We start from the raw sequence: 17,684 nt of genomic DNA on the forward strand, positions 1-17,684 counted from the left end.
ATCAAAACAATACCATTATTCTATGGTCAATATCATCATCAAAACAATACCATTATTCTATGGTCAATATCATCATCAAAACAATACCATTATTCTATGGTCAATATCATCATCAAAACAATACCATTATTCTATGGTCAATATCATCATCAAAACAATACCATTATTCCATGGTCAATATCATCATCAAAACAATACCATTATTCTATGGTCAATATCATCATCAAAACAATACCATTATTCTATGGTCAATATCATCATCAAAACAATACCATTATTCTATGGTCAATATCATCATCAAAACAATACCATTATTCTATGGTCAATATCATCATCAAAACAATACTATTATTATATGGTCAATATCATCATCAAAACAATACCATTATTCTATGGTCAATATCATCATCAAAACAATACTATTATTATATGGTCAATATCATCATCAAAACAATACCATTATTCTATGGTCAATATCATCATCAAAACAATACCATTATTCTATGGTCAATATCATCATCAAAACAATACCATTATTCTATGGTCAATATCATCATCAAAACAATAGCATTATTCTATGGTCAATATCATCATCAAAACAATACCATTATTCTACAGTCAATATCATCATCAAAACAATACCATTATTCTATGGTCAATATCATCATCAAAACAATACTATTATTCTACAGTCAATATCATCATCAAAACAATACCATTATTCTACGGTCAATATCATCATCAAAACAATACCATTATTCTACAGTCAATATCATCATCAAAACAATACCATTATTCTACAGTCAATATCATCATCAAAACAATACCATTATTCTATGGTCAATATCATCATCAAAACAATACCATTATTCTATGGTCAATATCATCATCAAAACAATACCATTATTCTACAGTCAATATCATCATCAAAACAATACCATTATTCTACAGTCAATATCATCATCAAAACAATACCATTATTCTATGGTCAATATCATCATCAAAACAATACCATTATTCTATGGTCAATATCATCAAAACAATACCATTATTCTATGGTCAATATCATCATCAAAACAATACCATTATTCTATGGTCAATATCATCATCAAAACAATACCATTATTCTATGGTCAATATCATCATCAAAACAATACCATTATTCTACAGTCAATATCATCATCAAAACAATACCATTATTCTATGGTCAATATCATCATCAAAACAATACTATTATTCTACAGTCAATATCATCATCAAAACAATACTATTATTCTACAGTCAATATCATCATCAAAACAATACTATTATTCTATGGTCAATATCATCATCAAAACAATACTATTATTCTACAGTCAATATCATCATCAAAACAATACCATTATTCTATGGTCAATATCATCATCAAAACAATACCATTATTCTATGGTCAATATCATCATCAAAACAATACTATTGCTCTAAGGTCAATAGAGTTATCAAAACAAAACTAAAATTGTCCTATCACAATTCTATTGACCACATCACGTACTTACCAATTGCAAGTAAACTATTCGTAAGACGAAGAGCCTCCTTGATATTGCCGATCTAAAAGTAAAAAAATATTCCAGAATTAAATTGTATCAGTCATAAAGGTCTGTCACTTACCAATCATTATTCTTATACCCCAGTAAGTACAAACAGTGTATTGTTCATTATAGGTACTTGATGAAACTAAATTTTAAATATTTAAGTTCAGTAATGTGAGTACACTGTATTTTCAATGGGTGTGTATTTTGGGTGAATGTTGTTGTTTTTCAAGTATTTACATCCAAATCAACAATGTTTTGTATGTTGAAGACTTAGTTCAATCTAAAATGGGTTATATATTTGGGTTTTCATCTTGCCAAGCACCAAAAACAAAACACTGGCTAGAAAGCAGATTGAAATGGGGTTTGGAAATGGCATCATGTATGGCTGTAAACCTTGTATCAAATTTCAAAGAATGTAACAATCCCTGGGACATGCTATAGATGAATACAGCATTGGCAGTGATACACACAGTATCACGATGCTACTCAAAAGTTCAAGTCCAAGTCCATAAAACTATTGCCTACCATGTAGGTAGAATACGATAGGTAATCTAGTATAGTGGCTTCATCAGAAGAATTGTTTGTTGTTAACTGTCGTAACGCTTCCTTCATCCATATTACAGTATGGTAGTTATCGCCGGCCACGTATGCAACACGACCCAACTCAAAACATTCTTGGGCTGAAAGAGAAATTCAAAACTAATTGTTAATAAAGTTGATTTGTGAGGTAAAACCCATGACCAGTATGTACACTACCAAATATTGATACTATCAAAGAGTAATTAGAAATTGGGAGCAAAATTTGAATTAAGGCAGGCCTCCTAAAATAAATAAACAATAGACACTCACTGAGTTAGAAGGCTTTGTTTGTCTGTGAGGGTCATTTACATTGTAGGTACGTTTGTCCAAGAGATGAGAGCCTCCAGTACTCTCGAAACGAAATGTGTGGAAATGTCATAGCATGATATCTACTTCAAATATTCCATGTTTTTTTAAGTTTAAACAGTATCATTTTAATGTATTTTTTGTTTATATGGAAGTTTTTTATGGATTGCTAACTCGTACATTTGACATACTGGTAATTTTAGTCCATAATATAATGCCATGTTAGTGTTGCAATCTAGAATCAGAATCAAATAACTTTGACATAAGAAAACTAAAAATTGTTTTATTAAAGAAATGCTAATTATTATTTTTGTGGTTGCTCATACGATTACATGTATGTCCTAGAAATGTCTGAAAGTAGCCACTATAGGCATATGTTTGAGCTCTTTGTGTTGAGTCAGAGGCAGGGATTGAGTTTACCCACCATTCTGCTTCCTGGCCACTTTATACCAGAGAAGGTCCCTTATTTTTGTACAAGAAGGAGATAGTCTCATTTATAACAAAGACGCACAACATATATTGTTAAATTATTTTTTTTTTCGCACTGGGAGTTACTTACAAGATTGTGCCTGATTGGCTACCCTTACTGACCAATCAGTGAACAGCTTGTTTTGTTGACAGGTTTCTGCATTGTATGTATGCCTCGATTCAAAATGCTAACATAAACACTGGTCGGAGGATAAAATTTTGTGCTGAAATTTCAGATTTTAAAAACCTCACTTATTTCAGACTTTTTCAAGGTTTTAGAAAAGACAAACCTTTTTAGGACTTTTAGGATCTGACATCAAAAATATTGCTGATTGAAACCCACAATAACATTGAACTTGTAAAAGAAAACATCACATTTTGGTCAAAATTGACAAAACGTTTGGAAGATGTTTCTTGATAGAATAAAAGCTACAGTGCTACTCACCGTTGAGTGTGGGACTATCGGTCGCCCCGATGATTCGTCCCTCTGCAATATCAGACGAATCCAGTTTATACGTGTCCTGAAGTCGGAAGAGTGCATTCACTGCACCTGTTAGATCTTCAGTGCCTGGAAACCATTCTTGATGGTCGGATATATTACGTACATATTCTAAAAAAAATAAAAATATGTAATGTTTATTAATAACATTGAATAGCAATCTCACAATGTATTTTTACTTCATAAATGAACATGCATGCTTTGAAAGAGACAGACATTTGTAAATTTCACAGTCTGTAAAAATCATGAAGTTTTGTAGCAGAGAAAATTCTACAACATTAAGTGTCAGTGACTAGAGCAAAATTTTGTCCTCATGAATGCCATAAACTCCTCAAATCCTGAAAATCTCTAGAATAAAAAATAAATTGTTTACAATATACATACAATGTATAACAATTAATAATTTATGAATGTTTTCCAGGCATTGTTTTAACAGTAACCCAAACACTGTGTCACCACTGATCTCCAAAAGTTTTTTTTAATAGTTCTTTGTGCCAGGCAAAAATTCCGGACATTGAATGTCACTGTTGTCTCTCCTGACTTTATTTTGGTGTAAATTGTGTAAATTGCAAGTGCTAGTGCTGACACAAAAAAGTCATATTCATGTTTGGGACTACATGACAGGGTCGTGTGACCATCTCTCTATCAACTGAGAATTTAAATGCACTATCCTGGAGTCAACCAGGCTTGGTCGAACACAAACACCTGCGGACCTTAACCAAGGTTCCCCCAAAATCGCATTAGTTAGTGAATGAATCTCGGCCAGTGGAATTGGCCTTCTCATTGAGTCTGTGGAACACTCACCCAGGGTAGGGGTCGACCCTTTTGATGTTCAGCCTAAGGTAGGATTTGAACTTGGGTCTACCAGTCATGAGTCTGATGCGACAAACACTAGGCTACCAGAGACCGGTATGACCTCCAATGGTTATTGTACTTTACACTGTAATTATTTATATTTGCATGATTTTATGTTGGGCAGTCACCTCCCATTTACGAAAAATGTAAACTCAATTTGTTTCTATAGTAACACTATTTTCATAAGTTGATATAGAAAGAATATGTCAGTGTTTCGACCGGCGATCTTCATAATGTTTCACATGCGCATGGAAAGTTAAGCACAAACTAGTCATACACACTCAGAGACAATATAATAGCATTGATGGCTTTTAAATATACCTTATGCAAAACAATGTCACAGCAGATTGAGAGATAGAACTGATCAGGGGGAAGATATTTATTAGACATTTTCATGCTGGTTTTGCGAAATGTAAACAAATAATGCTGTCACAGAGGGCCTGGCCTACGTGTATAAACCACCTCCACTGATTTTAGCCATTAATTCCAAACATTGCAAAAACAGTATACCGGTTAGTCATGGCCAGAGATTTCCAAGTGCAGTCTATATGAATGCACTTCATTTTTAGTCAACTTAATTAGTTGGCTACTCTGTGTGGATATGACAAGATATCTGACTGGCACAGTCATACAGCTAACTGAGAATTTCAAGTCAATACAATTTCATAGTGCTTAAACAGAATAATATCAGACAGATGCATTGATTACATGTTCATGCTGCTATAAAACGTCTTTAAATCACAGTCAGCTGACATACAAGTGATAATGAAATAAGTGCAATTACCCTACAGATAGATATTTACTGTAAGGGGGTAGCAATCTTTAATGCAACAATAATGTTACCAGTGACTGAATAGTGCTCATAGAAAATAATTTCAACTTTTCTTTTAACAATCCTTCCAAATATAATTATTTTGTTAATGGTCCAATTACTAGATTGATTATGGTAACAATATTGATTGTAATGGCTATGTCATTTTTAATAAGTTTTAATACGCTACTATGGTAATTTACCCAAGTTACACTTTCTTTAATTCAAGATGAAATTTATTCTCATGATAAAGAAGTCATAACATTTGATAATGTGGCACTTATCTATTCCAACAAGTTTTACCATATTCATCGCGAGAGAGACTGTTGAGAAACTGTTCAAATTTTATTTTCGCTGCTAAAATGGACGATTTATTTAATAAAGTTTTTGTGAAAAAGTCACTGTGACTGTAGTGAATTTACGACGCCAGTGAAATTGATAATTTTCACTGACCTGTAAATCGGTTTAATCGCGTACTCACCGTCTGCATGACTATACTTTACGGTCTCTTCTATTGTATTCCAATCGCTTAAAAGTCGCTTAACAAGTAAGAACGCATTGACGGGGTGATGAAGGTATTCCTCAGGATCCTTACTTGCTTTCAGTGACATAACTTCTAATTCACTCGCCATTCTGGAAATGAAGAAAGAGAGAAATTCGGTAAACATTATCAATCAACGACACAGAAGTCGGCAACTCCAACATTTTAGTGTTTATTTCTTAACATACAGCTTCTAAAATAAAAAAAAAACTATTTATGCTAATGAATTATAATTATCTCAGGTATATGTATAATGAACTATTTCTTGTTTTCAATTTTCTTTTTCTGGATGCATTTGTTTAAATATTTTTAGATACGACTCCGGAAAGACCTATATTTGTAAATGCATATTTAAGTTAAAATTTTGCATGTATTTGCATATATTCATGTTAAACAATTTTATTATGTTTTGTCACAAAACTACTAAACACTAGTTACCAACAGAACATACAAGCACCATATTTGTTCTATTAGTACAGCATAAGCTTACATAAAAGACAGATGTGTGCAAAGTCAAAATAAGTCATAATCCAGCATATAATACAATGTAAATGCATTTTTGGCTTAGGTATACACTTCTAATAAAAGAGGCACACCTAATAAAGACAAGCAGCCTATCGGCTGAGATAGCTCCGCTGTTAGCAATGCACATTTCAATTAAAGAACTGAAGACATCATTAGAAAATGAACAATATGTATAGTATCAAAGCAATCTGACTTACAGTTTTTAACAAGAAGTCGAAAATATCACTTTTTACCAAAAATGACAAAAATATTCACCAAAATTAGAGAACTGAAGATATCATCACAAAATGAACAAATCTGTGAAAGGTCTACATGTAGTATCTATATATGTAATATTAAAGCAATTGATCTATTGGTTTTTAACAAGAAGTCGACAATATCACTTTTTACCAAAAATTACAAAAATATTCACCAAAATTAGATAATTGAAGATATCATCACGAAATGAACAAACCTGAGAGAGGTCCACATGTAGTACCAATATATATAATATCAAAGCAATTGGGACTTGCGGTTTTTAACAAGAAGTTGAAAATATCACTTTTTACCAAAAATGACAAAAATATTCACCAAAATTAGAGAATTGAAGATATCATCATGAAATGAACAAATCTGAGAGAGATCTACCCAAGGTACATATACACAAAGTATCAAAGCATTCAGGCTTGTAGTTTTCAAGAAGAAATCGAAGAAGTAAAACATTGACACGGACGACACCGGACAATCACTCATATGATAAGCTCCGCTTGACAAAGTCGTCAGCGGAGCTAAAAAGTTAACACGGGCGACAACGGACGCCAACAGACAATCACTCAAATTGTTGTCAATAGTCAGTATGGGCAAAAATGCCAAAGTTATCTATCAGGTTTACAAACATATGTACAGTATATACACTTCTGTATTCATCTACAGTTAAGCCTGTGTTGAGTAGGGTGTACAGTATAGTAGCATTCTTAGTAACTTGTAGAAAATGTCTGAATCACAGATAAATTTTCAACATATTTTTTTTTCCTTTGTTGCTACCTTGAATAAGTATTCATTTTAGACAAGATTCACTGGACTGACTCCAGACAGCTGTTATGCCTCATCTAAACCTAAGGAACCAACAGTTGACACCAACAGGGACCAACTATGCCTGCTGTTTACAAGTAATGTAAATTGGGTCACATCTGACTGAACATACCATTTATACCATAGTTAAACTGCCTTCAGGCAGGACAGCAGCCATCCTTATCAAAGTTGATTGAGACCACAATTTTTTAAATGAATGAATGATTATTTGCGCAAGAGGAGGGTACATTTTTTTCTGGTCAATGGATTTAAGACAATTACGTCCAAGGCCAGTAAAGCTATGTCTGCTGAATTTGTAATACATGGATACAAGTTTCAAGTTCATTGACATGCTACTGATTGCTTACAGACAGTTACTGAGCAAACTCCCAACAAAAAAGACAAGGTTGATTTTATAACTGATTTGCCAGTTTCTCACAAGTTGTATAGACTTGTTAGTATTTTTATCTCCAAATATTTCAAAAATCACAAAATGTCATGAATTATATTTTTTGTTCAACCTCATTGAGTGTATATGATCGAAAAACATGGTTTCTATATTTTCCACAAAAAAAAAATCATCAATTTTCAAAGTTAAACGTGAAAGCGTACAAAACAGAATCAAAAAGTTTGAAACAAAACTGAAGTTACTACAGCAAATAACTGCCTAATACTTTTTTTATGCTGATTGCTATAAATCTATGTCAGTTCGACCCTACTTCCAAGCACATGGTACTGGTAGTAGCAACCACAGAAACTCGTATATTGATGTGATTGGCTCATTAAAAGTCCTAACAGAACAGAACACCAAAACAACAACAGTAACGTGTTTACAACACCAGTTGTTGTGCAGCACCGGATTTTGAATGTAAACAAAGATGTAATTCACACATGTATTTCACATAGAAGCCATTTCAAACACGCAGCGGGACATGATACTTACATATTTATTGGTCTTTTGAAATGGGTATGTGACATAAATAAAAGGAAAGTTTGTCAGTTATGTACGTCATCCAATGCCAAACTAGAATGTTATAGTTGATAAGACACCAATATTCAGTGTCAAATTTGGACTTTGCATTATAGGAATTACATAGGGAATACATGAATGAAAAAACACCAAGATAAACTTGATGGCCAGCAGGGTAATTGTCTTCAATACCTCCGTTTCGCTAAAGCCCTGTAAATGGTTGGTATTGATACAATATCCATTGGTTAATCAGACACTGTACACCATCAAATACTTCAAATATTTTCAGCAAACCGTCTTCAGCCACTGTAGTGTATTCAATTTTGCATGCCTGTACTAGTTTACGTAGTTTTAACATTAAACTAAAATATTGTAGACCTTATATTTTTGATAATAAAAATATTTGTTTTGTACTTTAAAACCATTTATTTTCATTTAATTTCACTATGTTGATGCTTTTTGAATAATTTTACTGGGTTTTTTAGTATATAAACTTAAAACAATGAGTTCTATTGTTATTGTGTTCATACGAATTTATTTAGCAAATTTTACTGTGTCCATTGTGACAAAATTTTACAAAAGTCTTTTCCTGAAAACCCTAATGTAATCTACACTTCAATGTTTCGTGACTTTCCTAAACTCACAAAATTAAAGAGGTTTACACTATTATATCAGTGTAAACTCATGCCCAAACTAATTGTTAGAGTAATAATTGTTGGGACTATAAAGGTGTTAGTTGATAAAGTCATTTAGGGAATTTGAAATACTGTATTTGTTCTATTAGTAGTGCATGTAATTATGTAAAAGAAAGGTTTATGTCTATGGTTGAAATATATCATATTATATAATGATTTAGCACACAGTATATGAAATGTTTGGTGTATGTACGCTTCTAATAGATCAAATACAATACGTAGTGACTTTTACAAGGCACCTAAACTGTAGCAGTGCTCGAAGTTCTCACCTAGTCTAGGCTGACGTCATTCATGGTAACCATTACAAACTACTCATTGTTTCTAGACTATAGGCATGTACGTGTATGCCATCACTGGTTCGCCATTGTCCGGTTTTACTGTTTTTTGTTGTTACTTGCCAGAATGATTTCTTATGCAGAGAAAAGTTCAAAATATTTTTTCCCATTGGTTTTGTCACAGTACCTGGTATCTATGTTATAAGTAGTTACCAAACCAACCTTATTACATGTATAAAGACAGCAATGCAGTCTGACTTACTCAACATGTACACAGCTTTAAAGCAATTTATAGCAGCCATTACAACTACTACATTTTGAATGCCAGGATTTGTTTTCGCTTAAAAGTGCAGTATTTTCAACCAAATGTTTCTATGAAATCGCATTTATATTCAAATAGTTATATCGCCACAATGAAGCAAGGTTTTACTGCAACCTTTCAGCACAGTTGGACTACAAGTAGTACCTTCTGGTGCTCATATCCTGGACAGCAATTTTGAATCCAATACAAAAAATAAAATGGTTTCATTATGTTCTAAGCACCATGTTTGAACAAAATCCGCACACGCATGATTGAGATCCATTTGGGAAAGTTGAATATGTGTGATTTTGATACATTTTTGGCCTTATAAAAATAGTTTCCATCATTCAAACATCTTGAATTGGATCATGAAACAAAAGCATGTGCATATACTGTGGAATACTTTATTTTTGCTTGAATTAATTTTCGCTGAAAAGGCTTTTGGGGTGTTTTGTATGTAATTTATTTTCCCTGATTTTTGATGAGTTGAATGTGAAATATAGGAAAAAAAAGTATATTCGTTGGATTTTATTTTCACGAAATCATCCCTTCAGCGAAAATAAATTCCAAGCGAAAATAATGTATTCTACAGTATCTGATATGATGCAAGACAGAGAAGTGAGAAGAATGTTGTACAGTAGCGTTTTTTTTTTTCAAAGTTGCTAAAAATAGAAATTCACATACTTTTACAACTTGATCAAGATTAAGGTAATGGGACACAAGAATTTTAGCTAAAAAAACATGGAGTTCAAAAGTTTCAACATTGTATTAGGACATGCCATTTGAGGATAGCCATACATCCTTTCTCCTATCACTCTCACAAATAAAGACCCATCAGAGCTAATGAACTCCACTGTAGAACATTTGTATAAATTTTAATAGCATAGCTCGCATAATGACTCATTGTGGGACCCATTTTTAAATCTCGCCAACCATTTTCAAAAGACAAGGCCTGCTGTATGATGCGTCTCACTGTCAATTTTACAACCGAAATGTTGACTGATATGAGGAAGTAAAACAGTCAGGATCCAGTCTGTAGTGATAACAGAAATCATTTATAAGTTTATAAACAACCACATGTACATAGCTGTGGCATGTGCAGTGAACTGAACACAGAACATGCTACATTAGCAAATTACCGATCTCGCAGCACAGTGGGGATGGTCATCAAGCTACATACCACTAGAATTAAAAGCCAAATGCAGGTTTTCCAGTGAGAGAAAATTTTGCCTACTGTAGAATGCTTTATTTTTGCTTGGAATTTATTTTCGCTATTTTCGCTGAAGGGATGTTTCAGTGAAAATAAAATCCAGCAAATATACTTTTTTTCCTATATTTCACATTCAACTCATCAAAAATCAGTGAAAATATAATTCCAAACAAAACACCCAAAAAGCCCTTTCAGGGGAAATTAATTCGAGCTAAAATAAAGTATTCTACAGTATATTGAAGATGACTTGACAGCGTTCAACGCGAGTTGGCACTTGTGTATATTTTAGTTGTATGACGTGTTTGGATGCTAGGTCACTTCAAAACAGAAGGTCATCTGGAAAGTTTTTTACTTTACTAGTAATTGAATGAATGCCATTGATCAGTGTCAAGAAGAGTCATATTGATACATTAGGTACACTGAGTAAAGGCAGGCATCACAGGCTTCAGTGTTTTCCATACAAAAGAAATGCATCTACAATTTTCTTTGATTATTCCACTCCGTGAACCGTATACCATTATGTTTGGTCGTCTGCGTTCTCATACAAGTGGCCATGTTTTTCCTCACTTTCCAGTCACATGGTAGTAAAACTATACATGCATGCTAATATACCAGTACTGTTAAAGTTCTCTTTTATGGCCAAGCACATAATTTTAGCTAGAGTGCATTACCGCTACACAAATAAGTAGCTAATCATCAAAAATTGTTTTGTTGGTCAAAAGCCAAATTGATGTTCTTCAATCTAATAATTATAAAATGTGTTTTACTGTAGCATACAGTATTTCGATCAACTTGCAACATACATCTGAAAAATAACAATCATTTTATCCACTGGTACTTCCTGTTTGTTAGCCCAGTGGCTGTACAGGTTGATATCTAACAAAACAACATAGTACTGGGTATTAGTGTAAGACAACATGGCTAGACAACTATTTTACCCTTGTGCATTAGCCCAGACATTCAAAAAAAACCAAGAATAAACAGAACTACTAGCAATTCAATAAACAAGTTCACATGCACAAGTTCTTGTTCACTCAGCAGGATCTCGTTATCTTTAATTGAGGTTAAAGACAGCAAAGCAACCACATATGGCCATTTTCCCCTTGTGGGGTACAGGTCAAAGGTCATTAAGGAAGGAGAAAAGTTGGCATTGAAGTATGTATTAATACTGGGTCCTGGGGCCAATCCACAACTACTGTTGAGAAGACTGGAAGCAGAATTAATTTTGTGTTGTGTGTCAGACACATTTTTTTCAGGGAATCTGGTTGCTGTAAATATTTTATTGTGGTTTTTAAGACACAGGGAATCAAAATTAACTTCATGCATACATAACATTTTCAAAATAAGCACTGAGGAAGACTCAAGTTTAATTGTGTGTGTTAACCTGTGAAATCATCATTTCAATTGGCATACACACTTCTGTTTACTACTATAATTTGATTTAATTGATTTTAGATATATTGAAACAAATATTTCTTAGTTTTATTTCTTTAAATAAATCACAAACTGTATTAATCATCCAGGTTCTGATATTAAAGTCCCATGTGTCAATTGAAAATGTGGAGATTTGTACTAGATTACAAACTGTCTACAGTCTGTTTTAAATTACTGTAATTCATTATGGCAAATGATACATGCAATAATGGGATCTGATAGCTACATAACATTTTTAATTATGTTAGGTCTGAGGAGGGATAAACTGATTGCAGAGGGTCTTGATAACCAAACCTAACAACGTTATTTAATTAAATTTAGTTTCTGCACAATGAAGGTTCCAGCAAAAAAAAAACTCTCCAATTCATAAACCAGAGCCATTCAGCACATCTAAGTTGACTGTTTGAGGAGAAGTACACTTTTATAATCCATCCTCTCAAATATGATACAGTTATAACCATGGTTACTAAACTGTAATACATATAACTAATTCGTTGATCCATTTTTTTTAAATTTTAAAACGAGTCTTAAAGCTAAAATATAACCATAGATAGTATAGTAGGATACTGTCTATGACTTAACTAACCTGATTTTTATGTGAGAATACTAAATTACTTTTAAAGCCATTCACTATGCTGGAAGTGAACCAGCAAGTTTAAAGAAAAGACCAGGGCATGGTCAAAGAAACTCCCCGGAACCTGATCCACTGGTGAACAAAACTAACACTGACCAGAGAAATGTGTTGTTCCATCAGCTTAGCTTACAATTGCAATTCGATCCCAATTCCTTTATAACACAAGGACATTTACTTATAATTTATGCACTTCTTGAAGCCAGGACTGTGCCTCTGTTGATGTCAACATCAGTTTACAAAATGATTAGAAGGCGTTCCAATTATTTTCGGAATTGCTTTTCTGAAACAAGATACTGAAATTATTGTTTACATACAATTCATTGGGTTGAAAGGTTGGAAACTGGAAATGGAAGACTTGGATCCAATGACAACATTCTGCCACATGGGACAAGAATTGTAGTTCAGTGAAAAAATGGGTCAATTAAGGCTCAATAACGTGTCCAACCTTATTGAGCCATAATTGACCTTATTTTTTTAGTGTGTGAGAAAAAGACTAAACATAACAATACACACAATTATGTTATTATAATATTTATATTAATATTACAAACTAGTGTTGCTGACTTTCAGATATACTGCAAAATACTTTATTTTTGCTTGGAATTATTTTTCGCTAATGAAATGATTCAGTGAAGAAAATAAAATCCAGCGAATATACCTTTTTCCTATCATTTTACATTCAACTCGTCAAAAACCAGTGAAAATAAATTCCATACAAAACATTCAAAAAGTCTTTTCAGTGAAAATTAATTCTAGCTAAAAGTAAAAGTATTTTACAGTACTTTAATTTGTAAATATTATTTTCACACAAGAATTGGAACTGTTGACGAGTATTTGTTTACAGTGCCTTAGTATTTATCTTTATTTTTTTATCAATGAATATTTCGGAAAGCCGCATTTCATCAGAAAAGGTTTTTTTACGGATTTCAAGACAAAAATACTGCAAACCGTTAAATTGTTGTTGGTGTGGAGAAATTTTGCAAAGTGAAAATAAATTTCAAAATTTCCCAAAATTACCTTGTTACAGTAACAGCCATAGTTTTTCTATAATTTGAGATTAAATGTACATTACTGCCTATTGCTCTTGACTAAAAGTTAGAAAAAGTATGAAGAAAATGAAAATGATGTGACTCGTTTCATGAGAGGTGACAAAAGTGTTGATGGAAAAGTAAATAGTTAACTATAACTTCTGACTAAATGGTGACTGTTTGAAATTCAAATTGACAGGAACAAGACTTCGAAGGCCAGTAAACATGCACACCTGAGCAATTAATGAACAGGTTTACACACATGTGTCAGTGAAAAAAAAAACCTACCATGCAAAACTGAAAAGTACACAACAAACAAATGTTACATTTCAATTTTGATTTATGACTTAATTCAGCTAAGGGCCAACCCAAAAAATCTTGCTCCGTAGATTTATCAAGATTTTTTTTTTAAGTCATAGTCAAATAAAGATTTTTTTGAATAATGCTTTAAAAACTTCAGCTGTTACTGCTCCTAATGTAATTTTAACAACAAATCTTTAAAAACAACATGTACAATAAAATCAAATGAGAAAATCCAGCTCTGTAAAAGAACTGCATATACTCAAATCTTATATTACTGCATCTCCCAACAGCACCACTATGACCAGATGTTAGCAGAATGCTGGCCCATGATCTCAGTTGTGAGTCCAAATAACTCCAAAAGATTGTTCCTAACTGGCTAAACAACCCTGACAGTCAAGCCAATCAAAACACAGCTTGTTTTCTGACAGATTCTGTCAACAAATCAAATATCTCTTGTATAAAAGTTTCAACTCAAAAATTTCATTAATTCTAATTTTCTATTTCATTCATAATGCAGATTTTCTGTTTTGATTGTTACAATAAAGGCTGGTAGATATATTCACCAGATAATTTAATGCAATCTGGGTGGTCATAATCAGTTGTACTGTACTGTATACATCAAGATATTTTACCATGTTGTAAATAATGTGCTACTGCTAGTATATTCTCCATACCTGTTTAATTCATCCAGCTTTGCCTGTTCCATTAGAATATACTGTTTTAATGACTGAACCATCTCGGATTCTTTGTGTACAAGCCGTTCCAAGTCAGACAGAGCGGTGAAAAACTCGCAACACCCGACAGAAAAGCACAGCAGCAGAACACTGCATGCGAGAATCCCTTTACTAGTCGATGCCATCTTTGTGACTTCCTACGTGCACTAGTTCAGTCCTACGGGAGGAAGTCAGCACGACACAGTTATGTGACGTTAATCGAGATGTAAACAATACATTTCAGAAGTGGGTTTTAATACAATCATTGAATGGATAAGAACGCGGCGAGGAGTCGCTTAGAAATGTTATATTATTTCAATTCTAGACACTTCCCGTGTGCCAGACATCATTTGAGTGGGTGTCTCAAGTTCAATTGTGTCGCAGGTAGCGTGTATCGTACAACACTGACTTTGCATATAATATAATCAGCACACAAAGTCCGCGTAGGGTCAACGTAGCGACAGTTTCCGACAAAGTTAAGTAGCGACACCGTGAGGGACGGTGGTAGCGATCACAGAACAACAACATACCTCAAACCAATAATTATTTTATGATATTAGTGAAACACCAATCACAACTACGTGGAATACGTGTCCGGTGATTTGTGCCAAGACCTTGAAGTGGTCATTGAAGTCGGCAATGAAATGGACACCACATCGCGGTCATCTTGACGAAAGAGAAATACAATCAGCTGATCAAATTGTAAGATGTGGCAGTTCGCCATCTACATCGTGACGCCATCGCGCATGTTCTTTAATAAACTTACCACTTTTACCTTGTCAAATTCCACACGACTGACAGTCCACTATCCACTTTGTCGTAACACACGGTCATACACGACAGACAGCACTGGGTAGAGCGACCGGAAATGATGTGCCTTCCACAAGCGTTCGTTCAGAAATGGGGTACTTCGAGAAGTCTCGATTATGAAGTCTCGCCAAGTTTAAACTGTTGTCGACAGAGGGCGGCATGACACAGAAAACGAAAACTGCGGGAAGCGTTTCCTGCAACTTAATAATATTGTAATTCACGCGTCATTGAATGCATACGAGACAAACATAATTTATTTAAGCTTCAATGTGGATACTATTCCTGAGCATGCTTGTTCGCGATGTTATATTTATTTATCGCCATTTTCAGTGACAAGAAGCGTTCTACAAGAGCTGTCACTGTAGTGTTGTTTACATGCGGTTGACAAGAAAATATACATGTATACGGTATTAAGCCGCGCAATACGCAGGAAGTAAATCTTCAATGTAATCATCATCCAGTGAAATTAAGAAATATTCCTCAAATATTTGTATACATACCTAATTTTAATGAATACATCGTAAACAAATCTGTAACAAGTTCTGTCAAAGCATGGCGGCATAATAAAATCTGTTTATACCCCGATGGTCAAAATGACTGTATTTTTACGCTTTCTGTGTTTCTTTGGTGGTAGCATTTGGATAGTATATCGCGCCATGACGTACTGGTGCAATCCCTGGGATTGCGGAAACGCGCTTTAAGTAATTGTTTTGATACAATGTCAAAGTTATGCATCAGAGTGGTCCCTAAATACAACCACCAACAACATTAACAATGGAATATACATAATTCGTAAAATATTTTATAAGGTTAGAGTCTGAAGCATTTAAGGATGTAGTAGACTTTCGTTGGGTAAAACAGAAAAAGCTTGATACAAATAATAAAAATTAATGACTACCAATTTTTACATGTTATTGCAGCCCTTGCAAAACTCTATCCAAAAAATATGATAACACTAATGTTAACGTTAATTACGTCACATGACTGCTAAATAAACAAAATCGGATGTTCTGCTATTTTTACTGTTACTAGAAAACGAAAACAGTTAGCCAACATATTTTTATGAGAAAAGGAAGACTACAATGTTCTCAACAATAATGTAAAGGAGATAGTTTCTGAATTGTTTGGTTCTTTTACAAAGTGGTGGAGAAGAATTCTGTAATAAATTAGAGTGCTCTGTTTTCACAGGTCAATTAGTAATGAAATATTACTGATACTTGACAAAGAGTTTACATTTTGTTTTCAATTGATCTTGAGTTCAATCTCTGAAAAAGTCAATGAAATCGGACAAGAACTGTTCGTGTAATCGCGATTTTTGTGGTTTTAGACACGTTACTTTTCAAATGCCTGAAAAGACAAAAGTAGCACAATCGAGAGGATATTTTCTGCTCAGCGCATCGTATTCAGTTATTTGTTGATGTTTAAGATAGCTATTGTGTTTGGTTTTGTAATGGCCGGTAAAGTTATGAAAAAATCGATAATTTGAAAAAAAACAACAACGTGAAAACGAAGTATGGTCGCCCTTGAATAAACAGTGTAATCACGTTATTTGCTTGACAAGCTTAGTTTCGAATGTTATCCCATATCACAACAAAATGTACAAAACGTGATATGTGACCGTTAAACTTGAACACTGTCGTGTCTACGCTCTTCTCGCCACTTTCTCGTAAGCCACGACACCAAGCGAAAATGTCATCAGAGCAGAACTACATAATGAGATGCGAGTACTCGGTTAAGCTACGCTTTTTTTATTTTTACTAAATACCGGCGATGAAAGTTTTGTTGTTGAATATTAATTACAAATCGGGCCTACTATTTGCTGACTAAATCCGCTTGAAAGCAAGTCAGTCAAGCTTGCCGACAGCACTGTCGTAAATTACAGGTCGTCGTTTTTGCTCTATAACTCGTTACAATCGAAGCTTCGTTTAGTTTATTTGTTTGTCGACTTGCAGTACGATTGCTATGCAATTATTACTGGCACAAAACAGTTTTTATTTCCAAAAGCTACGAATGTACCTGTAACTGCAGTGACAGTATAGAGGTGGCATCATAATACATACATTTATCAAATAATAGACTTATTTATTTTATTGGTGTTTTTTTTCT

At 33.6% G+C, this 17,684-nt stretch overlaps 1 protein-coding gene across 4 annotated transcripts in view; it reads right to left on the reverse strand.

Annotated features, from left to right (window-relative positions):
• Positions 1-15,705, reverse strand: part of LOC100369718 (prolyl 4-hydroxylase subunit alpha-1) — a 46,378-nt gene extending 30,673 nt beyond the window's left edge. For 3 of the 4 annotated variants that reach the window (XM_085493818.1, XM_085493820.1, XM_085493821.1), the window contains exons 1-6: positions 15,535-15,705; positions 14,730-14,946; positions 5,571-5,722; positions 3,370-3,534; positions 2,097-2,251; positions 1,536-1,587 (exon numbers count right to left, since the gene is read on the reverse strand). In XM_085493818.1, the coding sequence (XP_085349944.1) occupies positions 1,536-1,587; positions 2,097-2,251; positions 3,370-3,534; positions 5,571-5,722; positions 14,730-14,914 (709 nt within the window). In that variant the 5' untranslated portion in view covers positions 14,915-14,946; positions 15,535-15,705. The remainder of the gene's footprint in view (positions 1-1,535; positions 1,588-2,096; positions 2,252-3,369; positions 3,535-5,570; positions 5,723-14,729; positions 14,947-15,534) is intronic. The other variant, XM_085493819.1, reaches the window with a different exon arrangement.
• Positions 15,706-17,684: the final 1,979 nt, after the last annotated feature.

This window comes from Saccoglossus kowalevskii, chromosome 19 (assembly GCF_978046115.1).
Source record: "Saccoglossus kowalevskii chromosome 19, keSacKowa6.1, whole genome shotgun sequence".
NCBI lineage: Eukaryota > Metazoa > Hemichordata > Enteropneusta > Harrimaniidae > Saccoglossus > Saccoglossus kowalevskii.